The sequence below is a fragment of the Siphateles boraxobius genome, unplaced genomic scaffold (assembly GCF_051911475.1).
Source record: "Siphateles boraxobius isolate OS27281-9 unplaced genomic scaffold, OSU_SipBor_1 65, whole genome shotgun sequence".
In the NCBI taxonomy this organism is placed as follows: domain Eukaryota; kingdom Metazoa; phylum Chordata; class Actinopteri; order Cypriniformes; family Leuciscidae; genus Siphateles; species Siphateles boraxobius.
The window spans coordinates 16954246-16978484 of NW_027509192.1; the positions used below are offsets into that span (position 1 = coordinate 16954246).

Below are 24239 nucleotides of genomic sequence, written 5' to 3' on the forward strand. Positions count from 1 at the left end.
GTTGGCGCGTATGGTTGGGTTGCGGAGAGATTGTGAGATTGTGGTTAGGTCTCAGCAGCAAGAGGGAAGTAGAGGTCAGTAAGCTGGGCTGAGTTGAGTGGGGGACGGAGGGGGGTGACTCTGGGACGCCAGAGTCACTGTCGAGCCCTCTTGAGGTGTCGTGGGCTAGTCGACGAAACACTGAGGACGGAAGGTGCCCACTTGAAGACTCTAGAGATGTTCCCTACTCCGCTCAATCCAGAGGGTTGTTATGGGGGGACCGCACTGTGGTTGCAGCCGTTGTGTGTGCTGACGCGCAAATACACTATTAACACCAGACAGAAGGAGATTCACGTCACCAGATGGAAAGAAGCGTAAATGGATGGAGAAGCATAGGTTACTGTAAAGCTACGTCTTAGTTGGTGCTTATCTTGGCGAAAGCCGAGTACAAATCAGCATGAAGTTTTAACATCTACTCTCGTGTAATGGAAATCAGATAGACAATTATGACATTTCAGTTGGGAAAACTGTATTTACACATTTTACAGATGGTGTCATATATTTTTTGCAATACCAAATTTCATTTCATGCAGAAATGTCCTTTTAAGCATGTCAATGAATATTGCTTGCATTATGTTTCTATTCATACATTTACATACATTTTAGCACCCCTTGCCACAACAAGCTCTTCTTCAACTGAGTCTCAAACATCAGCTTTTTCAAGTGAGTATTTTTATTCCTGAACAATTGTTAGTAATTGTTGTAATTCATGTTAGTGTTACATTGGTAAATTATAATAATACTTACAATAATAATACTGGACAATGAACTGAACCAAACACATGATTTTAAATACACACAGGATAATGATAAACTAGGTAAATTAAGGTATAATCCATACTGGGGTGGGCAGGAGGGCCATGACTAGCTTGACAAGCCAGACATCAAGATGTTGGGTCTGGGAACACACCACTGGCAGGGGTCAATCCAAGGGGCGGGATAAACGGTTGTCTTTCAAATTCCCTCTGCACGCAATAGGATAGCGCTACAACCAACCAGAGCAACGAAGAAGGGCACGTAGTCAGAGCGACGGCCTTTAGTGCCAATCTTTGTTCTTTTCTCAAAGAAAAGCTTAACTCCAAGTCTTCCAGAGTCGCGGCCATAGCCGATTTGAAAGCCGGCTGTTCGGCAGCAGCAGCCATCTTCTTTGTTTTCAAGTAGCAGGGAATTCATGCAGAACCATTGCAACTCTGTTGTCATTATGTTAAGCCCGCCCACGACTCTATACACGATGTGATTGGCCTGATTAGAGTTTGGTTTTTCCAGCTCGAAGACGACCCTGGCTGCAAATTACATTTGCTACCGCTAGTGTGTGTCTAGATTTCTAGGCTAGGCCAAGACACCCAGGCGAAAGATTCCCAGTCTTCCTCCACCTCACCCACAGTGAAGGAGGAACCACTCTTTGCAAGCACTAACTCTACAAAATTTATAAAACATCCCTCAAGGACCAAAAATAGGCATAGAAAATTGTTGTTCCCTTTCGTTGTCACTCCGATGTTCCGTCGGATGACGACGAATGGGGTTTCGCTTAGAAAGCCTATCAACTTTGAGTATTACAAAACGAGCCAATGGCAAAGAAATGCCATGGGTCTGCGGAATTTGCATAGCGTATCTCCGCCCTACCTCGTGGGTATAAAAGGAAGACGCTGGCAACATGCAGATATGTTTCTTCGATGAGGAGCCAAGACTGAGCTTCAGGCGATCCCCGCGGTACAGCGGAAAGTGGCAGGCAGACGTAATGTCTCGTAAAATACATACGTAACCGAGACGTTCCCTTTCGTTGTCACTCCGAGTTACGTCGGATGACTACGAATGGGGTTACCAGTCTAATCACGCCACCTTCTCGGCTGCTTCCAGTGCCCTGCGTAAATCTGAGATCCCTGTCGTGAGACTGGCACGGGCGAAGGACTCCCCTCTAGAACAGGAATACCAAGGTACACTGGGGAGCATGTCCCAAGGTTAAGGGGAAATGCAATTATTGCCAAACCAGAGGGGGGGACTTAGAGAATACACATATGACCTGAAGGATGCATATGGAGAACACTGGGGTGTCCAGCCGCAGTTGGTATATTTCAACCCCAGGGGTGGCAAGGTGGCTTGCCAAGGTAAAGACACATGCTCAGAGAGGCTTACAGAGTTGAAATACACATGTGGGGGTCGCTCAGGGGACGGACCATGCACACGGGAGGCACCTAGCCGACGCGCAGGCAATAGACACTGGCGCCGACGTCAGGAGTGCTGGAGGAACTCAGGGCTTTCGAGGAAGCTCACCTGAGGAGAATATCGCACGTATCCAGTCCGTGGAGAGAAATGGCGAGTAAGCAAAGACACCTGAGCGGGTCCAGTACTATCTGGTTGAAGCGAGTACAAGAGAGGACACTGGCTCCACTCGGAGATTGTAGAATCTGGCGAATGTGTTCGGTGTCGCCCAGCCTGCAGCTCTGCAGATGTCTGTCAGTGAGGCGCCATGCGCTAGAGCCCAAGAGGAACTGTTGGGCAAAGTCCTCGACTGCACCGCCGAAAAGGCCGGCCTGTGATATGGGGGTGTCGAGCAGGCGGAACCGCTCGGCATCCCGCATATCAGCGAGGTTCAGCCAGAGATGTCTCTCCTGGACCATGGCTGTGGACATCACCAAACCCAGGGAGCGTGCGGTCATCTTCGCCGCTCGGAGAGCAAGGTCGGTGGCGGTGCGCAGCTCATTGAAGAGCCCTGGGTCTGTTCTACCCTCGTGCATTTCCCTGAGCATCTGGGCCTGGTAGACCTGCAGAATGGCCATGGCATGCAAAGAGGTGGCTGCCTGTCCCGCCGCTCTGTAAGACTTCGCCACTAGCGTAGACGAATATCTACAGGCTTTGGATGGGTGCTTAGGCTCACCACGAGAAGAAGCGCTCTGAGGACATAGTTGCATCCCAACAGATAGTTCAACCGGGGGGAGCCCAGTGTACCCACGGGCAGCCGCCTCATCGAGGGGAGGAAAGGCGGATGAGATCAACGAGCGGTCACGGGAAGACATGGGGGTCTTCCAGGACTTCGAGATCTCATCATGCACGTCCTGGAGGAAAGGTATTCGGGTTTGACGCGGACGGGGGTCCGCGGCCTTACCCAAGTAGCAATCATCCAACCGCTAGCCTTCGGGACAGGGTGGAGGGGTCCACTCTAAACCGATGCTCACGGCGGCCCGGGAAAGCATGGCCGTCATCTCCGGATCGGACTCGAGCACAGCCGTATGCACACCGGAAGGTGGCAGCTGTGACAAATCTTCACTTCCAGAAGAATTAGACCCATCTTGTGATGCTGCGATAGACATAGTGTCCTCCTCTGGAGCGCCAAAGGAAATCCCCTGAACACTCGCGGGTTGCAACATTGGAGAGGGTGCGGCTGGGCACGGACGGATAGTCGGTGCTTTGTTCCAAACCGTCACCCTCAGATCACCCTGGCCACCAGCCGAAGTAGAACCTCTCGTGGAGGCGCTAGATCGGGGTGTGGATGAGGGGACCCTCACTCTTGCGAGATCACTGAGTCTTGATCGTAATGTTGCGATGGTCATGTTCCCACAGTGAGAACATGAGTCATCCACGAGCGCTGCTCTAGCGTGGTCAATGCCCAAACACACTATGCAGCGCTCGTGCCCATCAAAGTCGGCCACCAGTCTACCGCAACCAGAAGTTCACCGGCGATGCATCTTTAAAAAGACGTGCCACGTGCAATCTCTTTTGTGAGAGAAAAGAAACTCTGAGAGTGTTGAAGAGCCCGTGGGAGAAACAAACTCACTGGCAAACCACTGCACAGATAAGCAGGAAGTGCATGCTTGCCGGGAGATCGCCGTCACACCAACACCAGAGAATCTCGCTCGTCTGTAAAGCTGACAGTTCAGAGATGGCTTGTGGAACGAAGGATTAACTTGGCTCCGAAGCGAAAAACATATCTGCATGTTGCCAGCATCTTCCTTTTATACCGACGAGGTAGGGCGGAGATACGCCATTGCAAATTCCGCAGACCCATGGCATTTCTTTGCCATTGGCTCGTTTTGTAATACTCGAAGTTGATAGGCTTTCTAAGCGAATCCCATTAATCGTCATCCGACGTAACTCGGAGTGACAACGAAAGGGAACTGTTATTTAGTGTTAAATTATTGTAGTTGGGTTAGGTGGCTTAGGTTTTATTGTGAAATTGTTGTGTAAATTTGTTGTGTTTTATACTTACTTATATTTATATATTTAAATATACTTTAAACGTTTAATATATTGTCCAATTTAAAGAATTTGGCATTTTGTGGCTCTTTTTTAAAGTATCGGTTCAGGCAGCATTTAGGCACCGGTACCGTTTTAAAAGTATGGATTTGGCACTGGTATTGTAAAAAACTCAAACTATACCCAACCCCAGTCAGGAGTCAAGCATAGACAATACAGGTCATTGAACTGAACAAAACAGAGGGCTTAAATGCACACAGGATAACGAGAAACTAAAGACACAGGTGAAGGCAATCGGTCACCAAGGAAATAAAGCTAACCCAGGGAAAACATGAACTAACAAGTCATTGGAAAAGTAAACTGTTTTAACAAAATGTACTATTTGTCATATTCGTTTAATAGTAATTATTTTAATACAGAATGTTATTGTATCAAAATAAATATATATATATATATACTTGTAAGCATGACAAGCATTGCACAGTGAAACTATATTATTTATTTCTATATCAAAATATTCTAGCAGCCACTGCCACTACAATGTATTCTTCAACTGAGTCTCAAACATCAGCTCCTACAAGTGAGTATGTTTGTTCATGGACATTTGAGTAAGCATGATAATAGGAAAATGATATCAGTAGTTTATTCACATGATCATGGTGAAGTAATATTCATATACAGTTGTCTTAACACTTTCTTAGAAAGTTCTTCTGTTTTACTGTTACACTTAATACTGTAGTTACTTCTGTATTTCAAATCACATCCTGAGTATCAAACATCAGCACCTAAAATAAAAATGTGTACTGTTATATGCCTATATTATATATTTGTGTGATGATAATTCTTGAAATGCAGAATTTCATTGTATGCAAAAGATTCTTTGTAAACATGTCAACAACAAAAAAAATATATATATATATATATTTGTTGACATGTTTACAAAGATTCTTTTGCATACAATGAAATTGTATATATATATATAATATAATTGTACTTATTTCATGTCACTTCCTGAGTATCAAACATCAGTGCCTATCAGTTAAAACTTTTATAATGATATATATGTTATTCTTCAAACATTAATACATTGATTGTAATACAAAAAAATATTGTATGAACATATACCATTGTTAGTTTGTAAGTAATATTTCATAAATAATTGTTTTTATTTCATTATATGTCTATATATCACAGCATCCCTTATCACTACAAGCATCTCTTCAACTGACCCTCAAACATCTACTGAAACAACTTCTACAAGTAAGTATTGTTCATGGAGAACTGTATAAACACTTACAGCTGTATTTTATTGATTTGTATTACTAATTAAGTTTTGTTATGATAATTGTGTACAACAGCAGCACATACGAGATATAATGGACTATTATGACATTTCAGTCGGAAAACTGTTAACGCAGTTTACAGATGCTGTTTTTACAAGACAGAATTTAATTTAATGTAGTAATGTCATTTTAAGTATGTCAACGAATATTACTTGCATAATGTTTCTATTCATACATCTAAATATTTTAGCACCCCCTGCAACTACAAGCTCTTCTTCAACTGACTCACAAACTTCAACTTTTTCAAGTAAGTATTTTTATTCATGAACAATTGTGTAATTCATGTTAATGTTAAAGTTGTAAATTATAATAATAATTACAATAATAATACTGGACAATGAACTGAACCAAACTCATGATTTTAAATACAAACAGGATAATGATAAACTACATAAATGAAGGTATAATCCATACTGGGGTGGGCAGGAGGGCCATGACAAGCCAGACCCACATCAAGATGTTGGGTCTGGGAACACACCACTGGCAGGGGTCAATCCGAGGGGCGGGATAAACGGTTGTCTTTCACATTCCCTCTGCACGCAATAGGATAGCGCTACAACCAACCAGAGCAACGGAGAAGGGGACGTAGTCAGGGCGACGGACTTTAGTGCCAATCTTTGTTCTTGTCTCAAAGAAAAGCTTAACTCCAAGTCTTCCAGAGTCGCAGCCAAAGCCGATTTGAAAGACCGCTGTTCGGCAGCAGCAGCCATCTTCTTTGTTTTCAAGTAGCAGGGATTTCACACGGAACCATTGCAACTCTGCTGTCATTATGTTAAGCCTGCCCACTGACTCTGTACACAATGTGATTGGCCTGACTAGAGTTTGGTTTTTCCAGCTCGCAGACGACCCTGGCTGCAAATTACATTTGCTGCCGCTAGGGTGCGTTTAGATTTCTAGGCGTCTAGACACCCTAGATAGTTGTTTTAACATGTCATTAAGTCCAGTCTGAAAAAGGTGATCAGTGAGAGGTCGAGGTAATGGGTCTGATACGCCAGGTCTAGGAACTCACTGATGTAGTCATAAAAAGAGCAATCATCCTGGTCGAGGAGTAGGGTTGTGGACCAAAATCCAGTGCCAATATGGCACCTGTATCTATATGACCAGTTTGTCCAGGACCGATTCAGAACGGAGATTTTGGTGCCTTATCACCGTTTCACTTAAATGCCTGAGCTGTCGAGGTGGCGGCAAGGGACTGTCTTTGAGTGAGTCAATAAACTGTTAATTCAACTAACACTTTCAAAAACGCAGATTCATTAAAAGATCGGTGTAATGAAACAAGGTGTTGAAATTATTTAAACTTTGAGCGCCACTTTACAAGACTCAGCTGAGACTTGACCTGAATATATGACTTGACCTGAAGAACAGACGCAGGTAATTGTACGCGCTAAGTCAATCTCTCTCTCATTCACTGTCTTTTTAGGCTTGTTAAATGCAAATCCACGGAGCCTCTGTACAAATCACAATGATAAACAGTCTTGTTATCATTATTAACTTATTTAGTATTCAATACACATGCATGAAGTGCAAAACAAAAAGAATCGTGGTTACTGCGGTTGCTTGCATTCCTCTACTAATGCCTGTTTTTAGAAGTAATAATAATAGTAACTGTTATTTAGTGTTAAATTATTGTAGTTAGGTTAATTGGCTTAGGTTTTATTGTGAAATTGTTGTGTAAATTTGTTGTGTTTTGTATTTACTTATATTTATATATTTAAGTATACTTTAAACTTTTAATATATTGTCCAATTTAAAGCCTTTTTTACAATAATAAGCAGCTCTTTAATGTCATCCAACTGCATTTTGTGGCTCTTTTTTTAAGTATCGGTTCAGGCAGCATTTAGGCACTGGTACCGATTTAAAAGTATTGATTTGGCACAGGTATCATAAAAAACCCAAACTATCCCAACCCTATTCAGAAGGAGAAGATGGCGAAGGGCTGGAAGATGCATTTATCTTCTAATTTTTTATTTCTTTATATGTCCATATATCACAGCATCCCCTGACACTACAAGCATTTCTTCAACTGACTCCCAAACATCTACTGAAACAACTTCTACAAGTGAGTATTGTTCATAGACAACTGTGTAAACACTTATAGCGGTATTTTATTATTTTTTATTGCCAATGAAGTTGTTACAACCAGTCAGGAATGAAACGGAGAGTGAATCCAATCGCAAGCACATTTAATTAAACAAATACAAAACAGGGAATCCAGGGAACTCAGAACACGACAGGAGTAACATAAAACAACAACCGACAGCCAACAACTGAAACACAGGGGTTTAAATACACAGACAAACAAGAGGGCGTGGTTAATAAGAAACACCTGGGAAGACTAATAAACATGGACGAGGAACACCTGTGGACACTGAACAACAACAACAAAAGACAAGACACATGGCAGGGTCTCATGACAAACAAGGAATCACGTGATATACAAGACACAACAAAACCCACACGTAACATAGCCCACCCCCTATGGGCGGCTCCCGACGCCCCTTGAAACAAAAACACTAAAGTTCAGGAGGGTGGTGAAGCGGAGGTGGTCTTGGGGAAGGGTAGGAGGGCCAAGTCCTAGCAGGGGAACAGGACCAGGGCAGAGAAGGTTGCGCAGGGGACCAGGGCAGAGATGAGCCCTCGGATGGCCACGGCGGAGAAGACAGTCGTTCGGGCGGCCAGGGCGAAGAAGACAGTCCATCGGCGGCCAGGGCGAAGAAGACAGTCCATCGGGCGGCCACGGAGGAGAAGACAGTCCATCGGGCGGCCAGGGCGAAGAAGACAGTCCATCGGGCGGCCACGGAGGAGAAGACAGTCCATCGGGCGGCCAGGGCGGAGAAGACAGTCCATCGGGCGGCCAGGGCGGAGAAGACAGTCCTTCGGGCGGCCAGGGCGGCGACGACCCTTCGGGCGGCCAGGGTGGTGAAGACCCCTCGGGCCGCCAGGGCGGCGCAGACACCGGCTCAGGAACAGCAGACACCGGCTCAGGAACAGCAGACAACACACACACACTGACTCTGGCTCAGGAACAGACAACACAGACTCTGGCTCGGGAACAGACAACACACTCACTGGTTCGGGAACAGACAACACACACACTGGTTCGGGAACAGACAACACACTCACTGGTTCGGGAACAGACAACACACACACTGGCTCGGGAACAGACAACACACACACTGGCTCGGGAACAGACAACATACAAACTGGCTCGGGAACAGACAACACACAAACTGGCTCGGGCTCAGGAATAGACAACACACACACTGGCTCGGGAACGGACAACACACACACTGGCTCGGGAACGGACAACACACACACTGGCTCTGGCTCGGGAACAGACAACACATACACTGGCTCGGGAACAGACAACACACACACTGGCTCGGGAACAGACAACAAACACACTGGTTCGGGAACAGACAACACACACACTGGCTCGGGAACAGACAACACACACACTGGCTCGGGAACAGACAACACACTCACTGGCTCGGGAACAGACAACACAGGCTCGGGAACAGGAACAGACTCTGACTCGGAGGCGGCCATCTTGTCCGTAGACACTGGCTCGGAGGAAGTGACATGAAAAGTCTCTGGATCGGTAGACGTGACTTGATCAGTCTCTGGATCGGCAGACGTGACTTGATCAGTCTCTGGATCGGCAGACGTGACTTGATCAGTCTCTGGATCGGCAGACGTGACTTGAACAGCCTCTGGATCGGCAGACGTGACTTGAACAGCCTCTGGATCGGCAGACGTGACTTGAACAGCCTCTGGATCGGCAGACGTGACTTGAACAGCCTCTGGATCGGCAGACGTGACTTGAACAGCCTCTGGATCGGCAGACGTGACTTGAACAGCCTCTGGATCGGCAGACGTGACTTGAACAGCCTCTGGATCGGCAGACGTGACTTGAACAGCCTCTGGATCGGCAGACGTGACTTGAACAGCCTCTGGATCGGCAGACGTGACTTGAACAGCCTCTGGATCGGCAGACGTGACTTGAACAGCCTCTGGATCGGCAGACGTGACTTGAACAGCCTCTGGATCGGCAGACGTGACTTGAACAGCCTCTGGATCGGCAGACGTGACTTGAACAGTCTCTGGATCGGCAGACGTGACTTGAACAGTCTCTGGATCGGCAGACGTGACTTGAACAGCCTCTGGATCGGCAGACGTGACTTGAACAGCCTCTGGGAACAGCAGACGTGGCAGACGTGGCAGACGTGACTCGGCAGACGTGACTTGAACAGCCTCTGGATCGGCAGACGTGACGTGGACAGTCTCTGGTTCAGCGGGCTCTGGCGCAGGATCAACGGGCTCTGGGCTGAGCATGATCAGCAGGGAAGAGGGCTTTGTGCTGGGCAGGACCAGTGGGGATGGAAACTCTGGGCTGGACGGGACCAGCGGCGAAGGACACTCTGGGCTGGACGGGACCAGTGGCGAAGGTAACTCTGGGCTGGGTTCATGGGCTGTCGCTGATGTGTGTGCTGCCCACACACACAAAACAGCCATGGACACCACGATGAGCGCTGTGTCCTCCAGAGCAGACTCAAGTGCGGCGTGTTCAGTCTCTGGCGTGCAGGTGATTGGCTCCGGTTCTGGCGAACAGGAGATGGGCTCAGGCTCTTGCTCGAAGACTGGCTCTGGCTCTTGCTCGAAGACTGGCTCTGGCTCTTGCTCGAAGACTGGCTCTGGCTGGACGTGGCTGACGTGAAGCTCTAGCTCTTGCTCGAAGACTGGCTCTGGCTGGACGTGGCTGACGTGAAGCTCTGGCTCTTGCTCGAAGACTGGCTCTGGCTGGACGTGGCTGACGTGAAGCTCAGGCTGGACGTGGCTGACGTGAAGCTCTGGCTGGACGTGGCTGACGTGAAGCTCTGGCTGGACGTGGCTGACGTGAAGCTCTGGCTGGACGTGGCTGACGTGAAGCTCTGGCTGGACGTGGCTGACGTGAAGCTCTGGCTGGACGTGGCTGACGTGAAGCTCTGGCTGGACGTGGCTGACGTGAAGCTCTGGCTGGACGTGGCTGACGTGAAGCTCTGGCTGGACGTGGCTGACGTGAGGCTCTGGCTGGACGTGGCTGACGTGAGGCTCTGGCTGGACGTGGCTGACGTGAGGCTCTGGCTGGACGTGGCTGACGTGAGGCTCTGGCTGGACGTGGCTGACGTGAGGCTCTGGCTGGACGTGGCTGACGTGAGGCTCTGGCTGGACGTGGCTGACGTGAGGCTCTGGCTGGACGTGGCTGACGTGAGGCTCTGGCTGGACGTGGCTGACGTGAGGCTCTGGCTGGACGTGGCTGACGTGAGGCTCTGGCTGGACGTGGCTGACGTGAGGCTCTGGCTGGACGTGGCTGACGTGAGGCTCTGGCTGGACGTGGCTGACGTGAGGCTCTGGCTGGACGTGGCTGACGTGAGGCTCTGGCTGGACGTGGCTGACGTGAGGCTCTGGCTGGACGTGGCTGACGTGAGGCTCTGGCTGGACGTGGCTGACGTGAGGCTCTGGCTGGACGTGGCTGACGTGAGGCTCTGGCTGGACGTGGCTGACGTGAGGCTCTGGCTGGACGTGGCTGACGTGAGGCTCTGGCTGGACGTGGCTGACGTGAGGCTCTGGCTGGACGTGGCTGACGTGAAGCTCTGGCTGGACGTGGCTGACGTGAAGCTCTGGCTGGACGTGGCTGACGTGAAGCTCTGGCTGGACGTGGCTGACGTGAAGCTCTGGCTGGACGTGGCTGACGTGAGGCTCTGGCTGGACGTGGCTGACGTGAGGCTCTGGCTGGACGTGGCTGACGTGAGGCTCTGGCTGGACGTGGCTGACGTGAGGCTCTGGCTGGACGTGGCTGACGTGAGGCTCTGGCTGGACGTGGCTGACGTGAGGCTCTGGCTGGACGTGGCTGACGTGAGGCTCTGGCTGGACGTGGCTGACGTGAGGCTCTGGCTGGACGTGGCTGACGTGAGGCTCTGGCTGGACGTGGCTGACGTGAGGCTCTGGCTGGACGTGGCTGACGTGAAGCTCTGGCTGGACGGTCTCTGGCTGGACGGTCTCTGGCTGGACGGTCTCTGGCTGGACGGTCTCTGGCTGGACGGTCTCTGGCTGGACGGTCTCTGGCTGGACGGTCTCTGGCTGGACGGTCTCTGGCTGGACGGTCTCTGGCTGGACGGTCTCTGGCTGGACGGTCTCTGGCTGGACGGTCTCTGGCTCAGGTACTGTGGGGTTGCGGAGCTCCTCCTCCACCAAACCCACAGTAAAAGTTGAGCCGCTCAACACAAGGGCCAGGTCAAGATACTCCTCTAAAGTTCCATGAGGATCATGCAAGGGCATGAAATAACTGAGTGGCTCAGATAGTCCGCCTCTAAAAAATATCATGAGGCACTGAGAATCCATAGACGTTGCGTTTGCCAGTTCAATAAAAGTTTTCACGTATTCCTCTATGGGCCGATCTCCCTGATGGAGACACACAATCTGTGCTGCTGGATTCATGTTGGTCGGTTGTTCTGTTACAACCAGTCAGGAATGAAACGGAGAGTGAATCCAATCGCAAGCACATTTAATTAAACAAATACAAAACAGGGAATCCAGGGAACTCAGAACACAACAGGAGTAACATAAAACAACAACCGACAGCCAACAACTGAAACACAGGGGTTTAAATACACAGACAAACAAGCTAAACTAGAGGGCGTGGTTAATAAGAAACAACTGGGGAGACTAATAAACATGGACGAGGAACACCTGTGGACACTGAACAACAACAACAAAAGACAAGACACATGGCAGGGTCACATGACAAACAAGGAATCACGTGATATACAAGACACAACAAAACCCACACGTAACAGAAGTTGTATTATCATAATTGTGTCAAACAGCAGCACCTACGAAATGTAATTAATATAGATAGACAATTATGACTTTTCAGTAGGGAAACTGTATTTACGCAGTTTACAGATGCTGTCATATCATTTTTGCTATACCAAATTTCATTTCATTTCATGCAGAAATGTCCTTTTAAGCATGTCAATGAATATTGCTTGCATTATGTTTCTATTCATACATTTAAATATTTTAGCACCCCTTGCCACAACAAGCTCTGCTTCAACTGAATCTCTAACATCAGCTTTTTCAAGTGAGTATGTTTATTCATGGACAATTGTGTAATTCATGTTAGTGTTAAAGTGGTAAATTATAATAATACTTACAATAATAATATTGGACAATGAACTGAACCAAACACATGACTTAAAATACACACAGGATAATGAGAAACTAGGTAAATGAAGGTATAATCCATACTGGGGTGGGCAGGAGGGCCATGACTAGCCTGACAAGTCAGACCCACATCAAGATGTTTTGGTCTGGGAGCACACCACTGGCAGGGGTCAATCCGAGGGGCGGGATAAACGGTTGTCTTTCAAATACCCTCTACATGCAATAGGATAGCCCTACAACCAACCAGAGCAACGAAGAAGGGGACGTAGTCAGAGCGACGGACCTTATCGCCAATCTTTGTTCTTTTCTCAAAGAAAAGCTTAACTCCAAGTCTTCCAGAGTCTCGGCCAAAGCCGATTTAAAAGGCCGCTGTTCGCCAGCAGCAGCCATCTTCTTTGTTTTCAAGTAGCAGGGAATTCATGCAGAACCATTGCAACTCTGCCGTTATTATGTTAAGCCCGCCCACCGATTAAATTCAGAATGTGATTGGCCTGACTAGAGTTTGTTTTTTTCAGCTCGCAGACGACCCTGGCTGCAAATTACATTTGCTGCCGCTAGTGTGCGTCTAGATTTCTAGCCTAGGCCAAAAAACCCAGGCGAAAGATTCCCAGCCTTCCTCCACCTCACTCACAGTGAAGGAGGAACCACTCTTTGCAAGCACTAACTCTACAAAACCTATAAAAACATCCCTCAAGGACCAAAAATAGGCAGAGAAAATAGTTGTTTTAACATGTCATTAAGTCCAGTCCGAAAAAGGTGATCAGTGAGAGGTTGAGGTATTGGGTCTGATACGCCAGGTCTAAGAACTACCTGATGTAGTCATAAAAAAGAGCAATCATACTCGGCCAAGGAGTAGGGTTGTGGACCAAAATCCAGTGTCAATATGGCAACGGTACCTACTGTATATGACCAGTCTGTCCAGGACTGAATCAGAACGGAGATTCCGGTGCCTTATCACCATTTCACTTAAATGCCTGAGCAATAATTCTTGAAATGCAGAATTTCATTGTATGCAAAAGATTCTTTGTAAACATGTCAAAAAAAAATAAAAAAAATAAAAAAAATAATATATATATATATATATATATATATATATACATATATATATATATATATATATATATATATATATATATATATATATATATATATATATATATTTGTTGACATGTTTACAAAGATTCTTTTGCATACAATGAAATTGTATATATATAATATAATTGTACTTATTTCATGTCACTTCCTGAGTATCAAACATCAGTGCCTATCAGTTAAAACTTTTATAATGATATATATGTTATTCTTCAAACATTAATACATTGATTGTAATACAAAAAAATATTGTATGAACATATACCATTGTTAGTTTGTAAGTAATATTTCATAAATAATTGTTTTTATTTCATTATATGTCTATATATCACAGCATCCCTTATCAATACAAGCATCTCTTCAACTGACCATCAAACATCTACTGAAACAACTTCTACAAGTAAGTATTGTTCATGGAGAACTGTATAAACACTTATAGCTGTATTTTATTGATTTGTATTACTAATTAAGTTTTGTTATGATAATTGTGTACAACAGCAGCACATACGAGATATAATGGACTATTATGACATTTCAGTCGGAAAACTGTTAACGCAGTTTACAGATGCTGTTTTTACAAGACAGAATTTAATTTAATGTAGTAATGTCATTTTAAGTATGTCAACGAATATTACTTGCATAATGTTTCTATTCATACATCTAAATATTTTAGAACCCCCTGCAACTACAAGCTCTTCTTCAACTGACTCACAAACTTCAACTTTTTCAAGTAAGTATTTTTATTCATGAACAATTGTGTAATTAATGTTAATGTTAAAGTTGTAAATTATAATAATAATTACAATAATAATACTGGACAATGAACTGAACCAAACTCATGATTTTAAATACAAACAGGATAATGATAAACTACATAAATGAAGGTATAATCCATACTGGGGTGGGCAGGAGGGCCATGACAAGCCAGACCCACATCAAGATGTCGGGTCTGGGAACACACCACTGGCAGGGGTCAATCCGAGGGGCGGGATAAACGGTTGTCTTTCAAATTCCCTCTGCACGCAATAGGATAGCGCTACAACCAACCAGAGCAACAGAGAAGGGGACGTAGTCAGGGCGACGGACTTTAGTGCCAATCTTTGTTCTTGTCTCAAAGAAAAGCTTAACTCCAAGTCTTCCAGAGTCGCAGCCAAAGCCGATTTGAAAGACCGCTCTTCGGCAGCAGCAGCCATCTTCTTTGTTTTCAAGTAGAAGGGATTTCACACGGAACCATTGCAACTCTGCTGTCATTATGTTAAGCCTGCCCACTGACTCTGTACACAATGTGATTGGCCTGACTAGAGTTTGGTTTTTCCAGCTCGCAGACGACCCTGGCTGCAAATTACATTTGCTGCCGCTAGGGTGCGTTTAGATTTCTAGGCGTCTAGACACCCTAGATAGTTGTTTTAACATGTCATTAAGTCCAGTCTGAAAAAGGTGATCAGTGAGAGGTCGAGGTAATGGGTCTGATACGCCAGGTCTAGGAACTCACTGATGTAGTCATAAAAAGAGCAATCATCCTGGTCGAGGAGTAGGGTTGTGGACCAAAATCCAGTGCCAATATGGCACCTGTATCTATATGACCAGTTTGTCCAGGACCGATTCAGAACGGAGATTTTGGTGCCTTATCACCGTTTCACTTAATTGCCTGAGCTGTCGAGGTGGCGGCAAGGGACTGTCTTTGAGTGAGTCAATAAACTGTTAATTCAACTAACACTTTCAAAAACGCAGATTCATTAAAAGATCGGTGTAATGAAACAAGGTGTTGAAATTATTTAAACTTTGAGCGCCACTTTACAAGACTCAGCTGAGACTTGACCTGAATATATGACTTGACCTGAAGAACAGACGCAGGTAATTGTACGCGCTAAGTCAATCTCTCTCTCATTCACTGTCTTTTTAGGCTTGTTAAATGCAAATCCATGGAGCCTCTGTACAAATCACAATGATAAACAGTCTTGTTATCATTATTAACTTATTTAGTATTCAATACACATGACTGAAGTGCAAAACAAAAAGAATCGTGGTTACTGCGGTTGCTTGCATTCCTCTACTAATGCCTGTTTTTAGAAGTAATAATAATAGTAACTGTAATTTAGTGTTAAATTATTGTAGTTAGGTTAATTGGCTTAGGTTTTATTGTGAAATTGTTGTGTAAATTTGTTGTGTTTTGTATTTACTTATATTTATATATTTAAGTATACTTTAAACTTTTAATATATTGTCCAATTTAAAGCCTTTTTTACAATAATAAGCAGCTCTTTAATGTCATCCATCTGCATTTTGTGGCTCTTTTTTTAAGTATCGGTTCAGGCAATATTTAGGCACTGGTACCGTTTTAAAAGTATTGATTTGGCACAGGTATCATAAAAAACCCAAACTATCCCAACCCTATTCAGAAGGAGAAGATGGCGAAGGGCTGGAAGATGCATTTATCTTCTAATTTTTTATTTCTTTATATGTCCATATATCACAGCATCCCCTGACACTACAAGCATTTCTTCAACTGACTCCCAAACATCTACTGAAACAACTTCTACAAGTGAGTATTGTTCATAGACAACTGTGTAAACACTTATAGCTGTATTTTATTATTTTTTATTGCCAATGAAGTTGTATTATCATAATTGTGTCAAACAGCAGCACCTACGAAATGTAATTAATATAGATAGACAATTATGACTTTTCAGTAGGGAAACTGTATTTACGCAGTTTACAGATGCTGTCATATCATTTTTGCTATACCAAATTTCATTTCATTTCATGCAGAAATGTCCTTTTAAGCATGTCAATGAATATTGCTTGCATTATGTTTCTATTCATACATTTAAATATTTTAGCACCCCTTGCCACAACAAGCTCTGCTTCAACTGAATCTCTAACATCAGCTTTTTCAAGTGAGTATGTTTATTCATGGACAATTGTGTAATTCATGTTAGTGTTAAAGTGGTAAATTATAATAATACTTACAATAATAATATTGGACAATGAACTGAACCAAACACATGACTTAAAATACACACAGGATAATGAGAAACTAGGTAAATGAAGGTATAATCCATACTGGGGTGGGCAGGAGGGCCATGACTAGCCTGACAAGTCAGACCCACATCAAGATGTTGGGTCTGGGAGCACACCACTGGCAGGGGTCAATCCGAGGGGCGGGATAAACGGTTGTCTTTCAAATTCCCTCTACATGCAATAGGATAGCCCTACAACCAACCAGAGCAACGAAGAAGGGGACGTAGTCAGAGCGACGGACTTTATCGCCAATCTTTGTTCTTTTCTCAAAGAAAAGCTTAACTCCAAGTCTTCCAGAGTCTCGGCCAAAGCCGATTTAAAAGGCCGCTGTTCGCCAGCAGCAGCCATCTTCTTTGTTTTCAAGTAGCAGGGAATTCATGCAGAACCATTGCAACTCTGCCGTCATTATGTTAAGCCCGCCCACCGATTATATACAGAATGTGATTGGCCTGACTAGAGTTTGTTTTTTTCAGCTCGCAGACGACCCTGGCTGCAAATTACATTTGCTGCCGCTAGTGTGCGTCTAGATTTCTAGGCTAGGCCAAGAAACCCAGGCGAAAGATTCCCAGCCTTCCTCCACCTCACTCACAGTGAAGGAGGAACCACTCTTTGCAAGCACTAACTCTACAAAACCTATAAAAACATCCCTCAAGGACCAAAAATAGGCAGAGAAAATAGTTGTTTTAACATGTCATTAAGTCCAGTCCGAAAAAGGTGATCAGTGAGAGGTTGAGGTATTGGGTCTGATACGCCAGGTCTAAGAACTACCTGATGTAGTCATAAAAAAGAGCAATCATACTCGGCCAAGGAGTAGGGTTGTGGACCAAAATCCAGTGTCAATATGGCAACGGTACCTACTGTATATGACCAGTCTGTCCAGGACCGAATCAGAACGGAGATTCCGGTGCCTTATCACCATTTCACTTAAATGCCTGAGCAATAATTCTTGAAATGCAGAATTTCATTGTATGCAAAAGATTCTTTGTAAACATGTCAAAAAAAAAAAAAAAAAAAAAAAAATATATATATATATATATATATATATATTTGTTGACATGTTTACAAAGATTCTTTTGCATACAATGAAATTGTACATATATATAATATAATTGTACTTATTTCATGTCACTTCCTGAGTATCAAACATCAGTGCCTATCAGTTAAAACTTTTATAATGATATATATGTTATTCTTCAAACATTAATACATTGATTGTAATACAAAAAAATATTGTATGAACATATACCATTGTTAGTTTGTAAGTAATATTTCATAAATAATTGTTTTTATGTCATTATATGTCTATATATCACAGCATCCCTTATCACTACAAGCATCTCTTCAACTGACCATCAAACATCTACTGAAACAACTTCTACAAGTAAGTATTGTTCATGGAGAACTGTATAAACACTTATAGCTGTATTTTATTGATTTGTATTACTAATTAATTTTTGTTATGATAATTGTGTACAACAGCAGCACATACGAGATATAATGGACTATTATGACATTTCAGTCGGAAAACTGTTAACGCAGTTTACAGATGCTGTTTTTACAAGTGTAAGGAACTCAGCTTTTTGGAAATATTAATAATCAATAATATCTTGTTATTATTAATTATAAATATTTGGGTCAGTTAATTGGATTAACTTGATGTGGCTGAATTAATATTACAATCAATTAATCAGTTCTTCCAACGAACTATTTTGATTATTAATTTATTCTAATAAAGGGTATCTTCCATGGCCACCGAAGAATAATTATTTCTTCGCCTGTACAGTACTTTGAGCCAGTAGCAAAAACCGTGATCGTAAAGTGACTTGTATTGCAAACAAAACAGAACCAAATACATATTATGTACAAGTTTTATTAACTTAATATAGATATTTATATGAATATAAATAAACTAAACAACATACACACATGAATACATAAATAGGTTAGTGATAGGATGAAATTGGAAACCGGAAGAGGGTCTATGAGAAGAACCATCAGAATTTCATTTTCACATTTCATTGAATTGAATACTTGCATTTGTAATGGGAACAATTCTTGAAGTTGTTGAAAATTGAAGTCGTTGATGGTTCCGGCAGCGTCAAGTGGAAGTTGGTTGAGCGTTCTCTTTCTCCAGGAACGCATGATTGGAAGTGAGGAAGTCAAAAGGATGGGTGATTGGAGTCGTTGTTGGTTGGAGTCTTTGTTCCAAAACTCCTGAGATTGTCCTTGGTTCTTTGTGAGAGAGTCTTCTCTCTCCTGCCTGAGCCCACCTCTGGTTGGAATCGAGGCCTGCTGGGCCCTTGGGGCCCCCGTGGAGGGGGAGGGCGCTCCCCAGTCTCACCAGAACAGTGTTGCGGCTGGATGAAAAAACTAAGAGAGGGTGGTCACTGTTGCCTGCCTCTGATATACCCTGAGAAAAGAACCAACCCCTAAGGTTTGAATGGACCTATGAGTAAGGTGACATGTCCGAGAGGGGAAGCGGCTCTTAGTTGATTTATGGTCTTTGTCCCCAGCATGCTTAGACTGTTCATTCAAGCTCAAATAGACATAACAAATTCACATTGCATTCTAAGAGAAGGTGATGTACATCAAAGTGTGTGTCATTAAATGAGGATTAATTTGCTAGGAAGCATGATACAGGTGAGGTTATATTGACCGTTGGGTGGTCGTTCAACCACATACACCCCAATCAAACATACCATGTTGTTATACCTAATAGTACACGAGACAGTAAATCATCACAGTTTCTGTGAGGCATTTTCCTTCATAGATCAGAGTAACACCGCAAAGTTTATTTAATTAAAGATGGTCTCTCTCTCTTAAGCATGTGGCGCATGTGGCCACATTCCTTTGAGGTCGTAAAGTCTGTTATCAGTCTTAAAGTGTTCTGTAACCGGACACCCGGCTGACAAAGTAACTTCATTTGTGAGGTTAGTTTTGGGGGAGAGTTTCATAGACCTTTATATTCATTAAATATAGTGAAAATGAATAATTAGTGTGTGTCTGATTAGTCCAGACCCTACATCCCCCCCTTTCGACCGTTGTTGTCCCCCTCAAGGACAACCATGATCGAAGTTGAAAGTGCCGACAGATCAGACACACCTTTGTCATAGAAGGCTGGAAGGCCATGGTGGCCTCTGGTTGCTCGCGTCTTCTGGAGTGGTGGTCGTTCCACGGCGGTTGATGTGGACAGTAGCCCAGTACAGGTCTCTGCAGCAGGTGTTGGGGCAGAAGGTGCCTTGACTGGGTATCACCTGTCATTCTGGAGTTAGGGTGAAATTGTGGTTCTTGAAGAAGGATGAGGTTTCCAGCTTTGATTCAGGTTTGGCCTCAGCAGGGCAGCGTGTGTCTTGGATCAGAGACTGCAGACCAGCTGAGTTTGAGTAAAGTCATTCTGGAAGACAGTAAACAGCTGTTTCATGGAGTTCACTGTCTGGTTCAGCCGAACGCTGTGGGTGTTGAGAATTACCACAGTTCCCTTCGATGTCTTGCCGATGGACGGCAGGGAGGCACTCTGTGTTGTGAGTTGCCCTTTTAGCTGTGGGATTTCAGTTTGAATTTCAGCCACACGTTGTCTCACGGTGGCTAGGTTCAGTGCGTTGACACTGGACATGCCAATGTTAACAGAGTTCCGACGGCAGTGGCGGTTGTGTCCATCTGGCTCTGCTTGTGTGACATTTTTTTTTTTCAAGTTGGTTGAGCATGTGTTCGACATTGGCCTCAGCGTGGGCGAGGGAGTGGAGTCGAACATACACTCTCTGGGTGTGGGTCCTGCAGTTGGTGATAAGGAGTCCCGGTTGTTCCTTCGGGACGCTGCCTGATACCGGACCTGGTGAGATGACCGACTGCGGCTGTCCTCTGGTTGGCTGGAGGCACAGGAAGACTAACCACAGCAGCATCCTGGAACAGACAAAGGGGAGAGGGAGAGAGAAAGGGAGGAAAGATCTCAGCGACTGTCGTCCTTTGTTGGCTAGGACAGTCTTTCCGCTTCGAGGACGCCGGTATGCCAATTGCTTCGGTGTTCTGGTGCTGCGGTGTGCAGCACATGCTGCGTCATGGGCATACACTGGCATGAACCCCCCTTTTGCACTGTGGCACCACAAGCTTTGGCGCAGCGATGTCATCAGGTGCATAACACAGAGTGTTGTCCTGTGCACGCAGCATAGGCTTGTTGATTTCAGTTGTCTGGGGCACCGGTTGTCGGTGGGTGCAGACGGCGTTCGTGGGTGGTATGAGGGGTTAGAGGTGGTTTCTCATAGTGTCCATTGGTTTGTCATAGTCTTTGGTAAGCTGGAAGGTTGGGGTCAGGTTAAGCAGAGGCTCTGTGACATTTTGGCACACTTGTGGTGAGAGACTAATTCATGACCCTAAAAGTTCAGAACCACTGTTTAATGGGTTCGCTAGATATGTAGCATAAAGTTAGGTGTTTCATGTGTATCTAGCTAGTGATGTGTCTCTTGTATCTTTATCATCTTAGCTGTGGATGTTAGGAGGCTAAGACTTGTGTGGTTCCTAGAGTATTTCCTGGAAAGGGCATAGCCGAGATGAAATAAATGACTTAAGATGGTTCTTATGACTAAATTATTTCTCTGGACTTAAATGGTGGTTCACTGCGGCTTGACGAAGTGAAGGATAGGAGGAAAAGGGACAGCTTTCCTATTCAAATTATGCTTATTATCAATCCTCAGGACTATAGTTATGCCCTAGTAATTGTTGAAATTACTTGTGTCGCAGGGTCACAAAAATGAGTGCACTTGTTGAAAATAAACACAATCACAAATAAAGGTGTCTCTGTTTCCTTTCTGGGCCCAATGGGAAATAGAACCACATTCGAACAAGAGAGGAAATGGAATTAAATCATATAGTTGACCGAATAGACAAGGGAATAGCTGACTGCTATTATTATCAAAGTGGAAATAAAAGAATAAAATAAAAAAATAAAGTAAGTAATCAAAACAGCGGTAATGATCTGAAATTGAGAATAATCAATAGCACTAGTGACTAACCTTTAGATTTGCCTGGACCAACACTCCCTAGTGGGTCACAGCTGTTGCGTGTTTAAGACCACACCGTGTGTGTCCCTCCAAAGGTTTAGTCAATATGCTGATGAAAATTCTCATAACTATAATAATTCTTCTCTAGCTACACAGCTTACATGTAATTAAACTTGGGTTTAATTGCCAGGGCATCTGCAAATTTAGCCTACAGCGCTCAGCAAGGACTATGCCTAAACTAGTGAAGGTGAAATTCAGCTGAGAAGAATTGAAAGTAAGGAAAGAGAAAAATTAGAAACCCTAAATGGGGTTAAAGAAAGTATTTTAGAATACTTTGCACTGTATACATAAAAGCTGTAATTAAGGCTTCAAGTAAATGATGCTAACCGCTAACTGTAGAAGTTATTATGTAGCTTAGCCTAAGCTGGATGGATGCTAGGTTAGCTTAGCTTAGCCTAAGCTGGATGGACGCTAGGTTAAGTTAGCTTAGCCACCTAGGCTGGTTTGATTACAAAATGACGTCACGAGTTAGCACTTCCTGTGACAAGTCGTTGTCATGGGAACCAGTGCATGTCAGAACAATTCAACAGTACCTGAAGAATGTCTACACATTTTACTGAGTTATGCATGTTTAAACGGGTTAAAAGGGGGCGCCTATACTTTAAGTCTTTCAAGAACTTGATGTTACATTCAGTAAAATGCTAATGTGTTTTGGCATTTGCTAATTTTACTCATGGAACTCTTCTCTTTACTTTACACAACTTATTCTATTCGTTTACAAAGTAAGGAAATAGATTTGCTGTAAGTCAAAGCTTGTCTAAGCCTATATAGTTACGTCCCTCTCATGCATAAATGCTGACTTTTCAGCGAGTGAACAGTTTTGATCGCTAGGTAGCTCTCTGCTTGTGGATGCAGCTAAAAATTTAGGTGAATTACATCAATCTAACAATAATTTGTAAGGCCTTTACATTGTAGAAAGGGGAGCATCACCCAGGTCTACGTATATATAACACTGTCCTGAGCTTTCTTTTTCAGAAACAGGTTTAGCAATACTGCAATTTGGATTTCTTTAACCAAAGCAGGATAGATATCGGTACAGTTTACAAGCTGCTGAGATGAGATTCCTTTGTCAAACAGACTTACGCTTTAATGCTGAACTTACTGATACCAGTTGGAAATCTAAGACTCTTTCACTTACAGTAGAGATGTCAATTCCCGCTATCGTTTTATCTGCATTTAGACAAGCCAGCAACCAGTGATCAAAATGCGTATCGCATGTTGTGTTCCAGTTGGACCGCAATGGTCAAATGCACGCCTGTAGGTTAACAGTAGTTTAAAACTCAGGTGGTTTTCCTACAACATGGCGTCAAGGTATGCCCTATTTGGAGCTAGTGTTTCCTGTAACCCTTCATTGTCATGGAAACTAATGTAGCAGTGCCAATTCAACCAGCATGTAGCAAATGTTTGTTTCAAAAGAGTTGTGCATAGTCTGTTGGCAGGTGAGGCTTACACGTCCATTCAAGATTTTCTTTATATCAGTAAAATTCTATTTTTACTAATGCAGAGTCTTGCTGCTCTTTGAGCACCCATTTTCATCTACTTTAAAAGTTTTATGTCCTATGCTGACCAGGGACTTTTTAGCAGAGTCTTGCATTGTGTTCATGCTGTGTGGCTTCTGGTTTTGCATTTCAGGATCAATGGGGTCTTAGGAACCCTTTCTGGGGAGGCCTTCTGTGTTAGAGGCCTTCCGCATCAGGTCACACATCGTTGAGTGGGCATTGCGTGGGGGCAGGTGAAAATATGGTTACTAACTGGTTTTGGAGGAAAAGTTTCTTGAAGCTGGTGTCCTCCTCCGTCACAGGTTCGTTGTAAGTTCCACAGACAACTCGTTCGGAGTTGGTGGTGGTAGCACAGGGCCTTCTAGGTCTGTCCTGCTTGGTGTTTGGGCAGGGCCCAGCTGGGCTGGATGTGTCCAGATCAGATGGAGTCTGTCTCGGTGTGCCATACCGGTTGGAGACTGCAGGTGAAAATCAATGTCTCGTAGATTGGCAGGGATGTTTCTGACCTTTCACTTGAGATTGTTGAGTGTCACTTCATGTGCCATTTCAGGGTTTGTCTGATTTACCTTTTCCTCCTGCAGCTGCAGGGGCTCTCAGGGCACTGTCTGGTGAAGTGTTAAGCCGAGGGCTTTGGCTCCTCCCCCCTTTTGTGCAGGGCTGGGGAAGCTTACGCTGCTAATGTGAAGGTCAGCAGGGTCCATCTTTCTTGTGTGGTCCATTTGCAGTGGGTTGGACTGTTGCAGCTCTCTTTGGACCACATGGAGTGCGTCAATAATGTTACAGCATCGCTAAGT

The 24239-nt window shown here is 44.4% G+C and overlaps 1 protein-coding gene across 1 annotated transcript in view; it reads left to right on the forward strand.

Moving 5' to 3' along the window:
- The window catches only part of LOC143721285 (uncharacterized), a 223163-nt gene that overhangs the window by 44552 nt on the left and 154372 nt on the right, over window positions 1-24239 (forward strand). The window contains exon 4 of the mRNA XM_077211572.1: window positions 4754-4810. Coding sequence (XP_077067687.1) covers window positions 4754-4810 — 57 coding nt within the window. The remainder of the gene's footprint in view (window positions 1-4753; window positions 4811-24239) is intronic.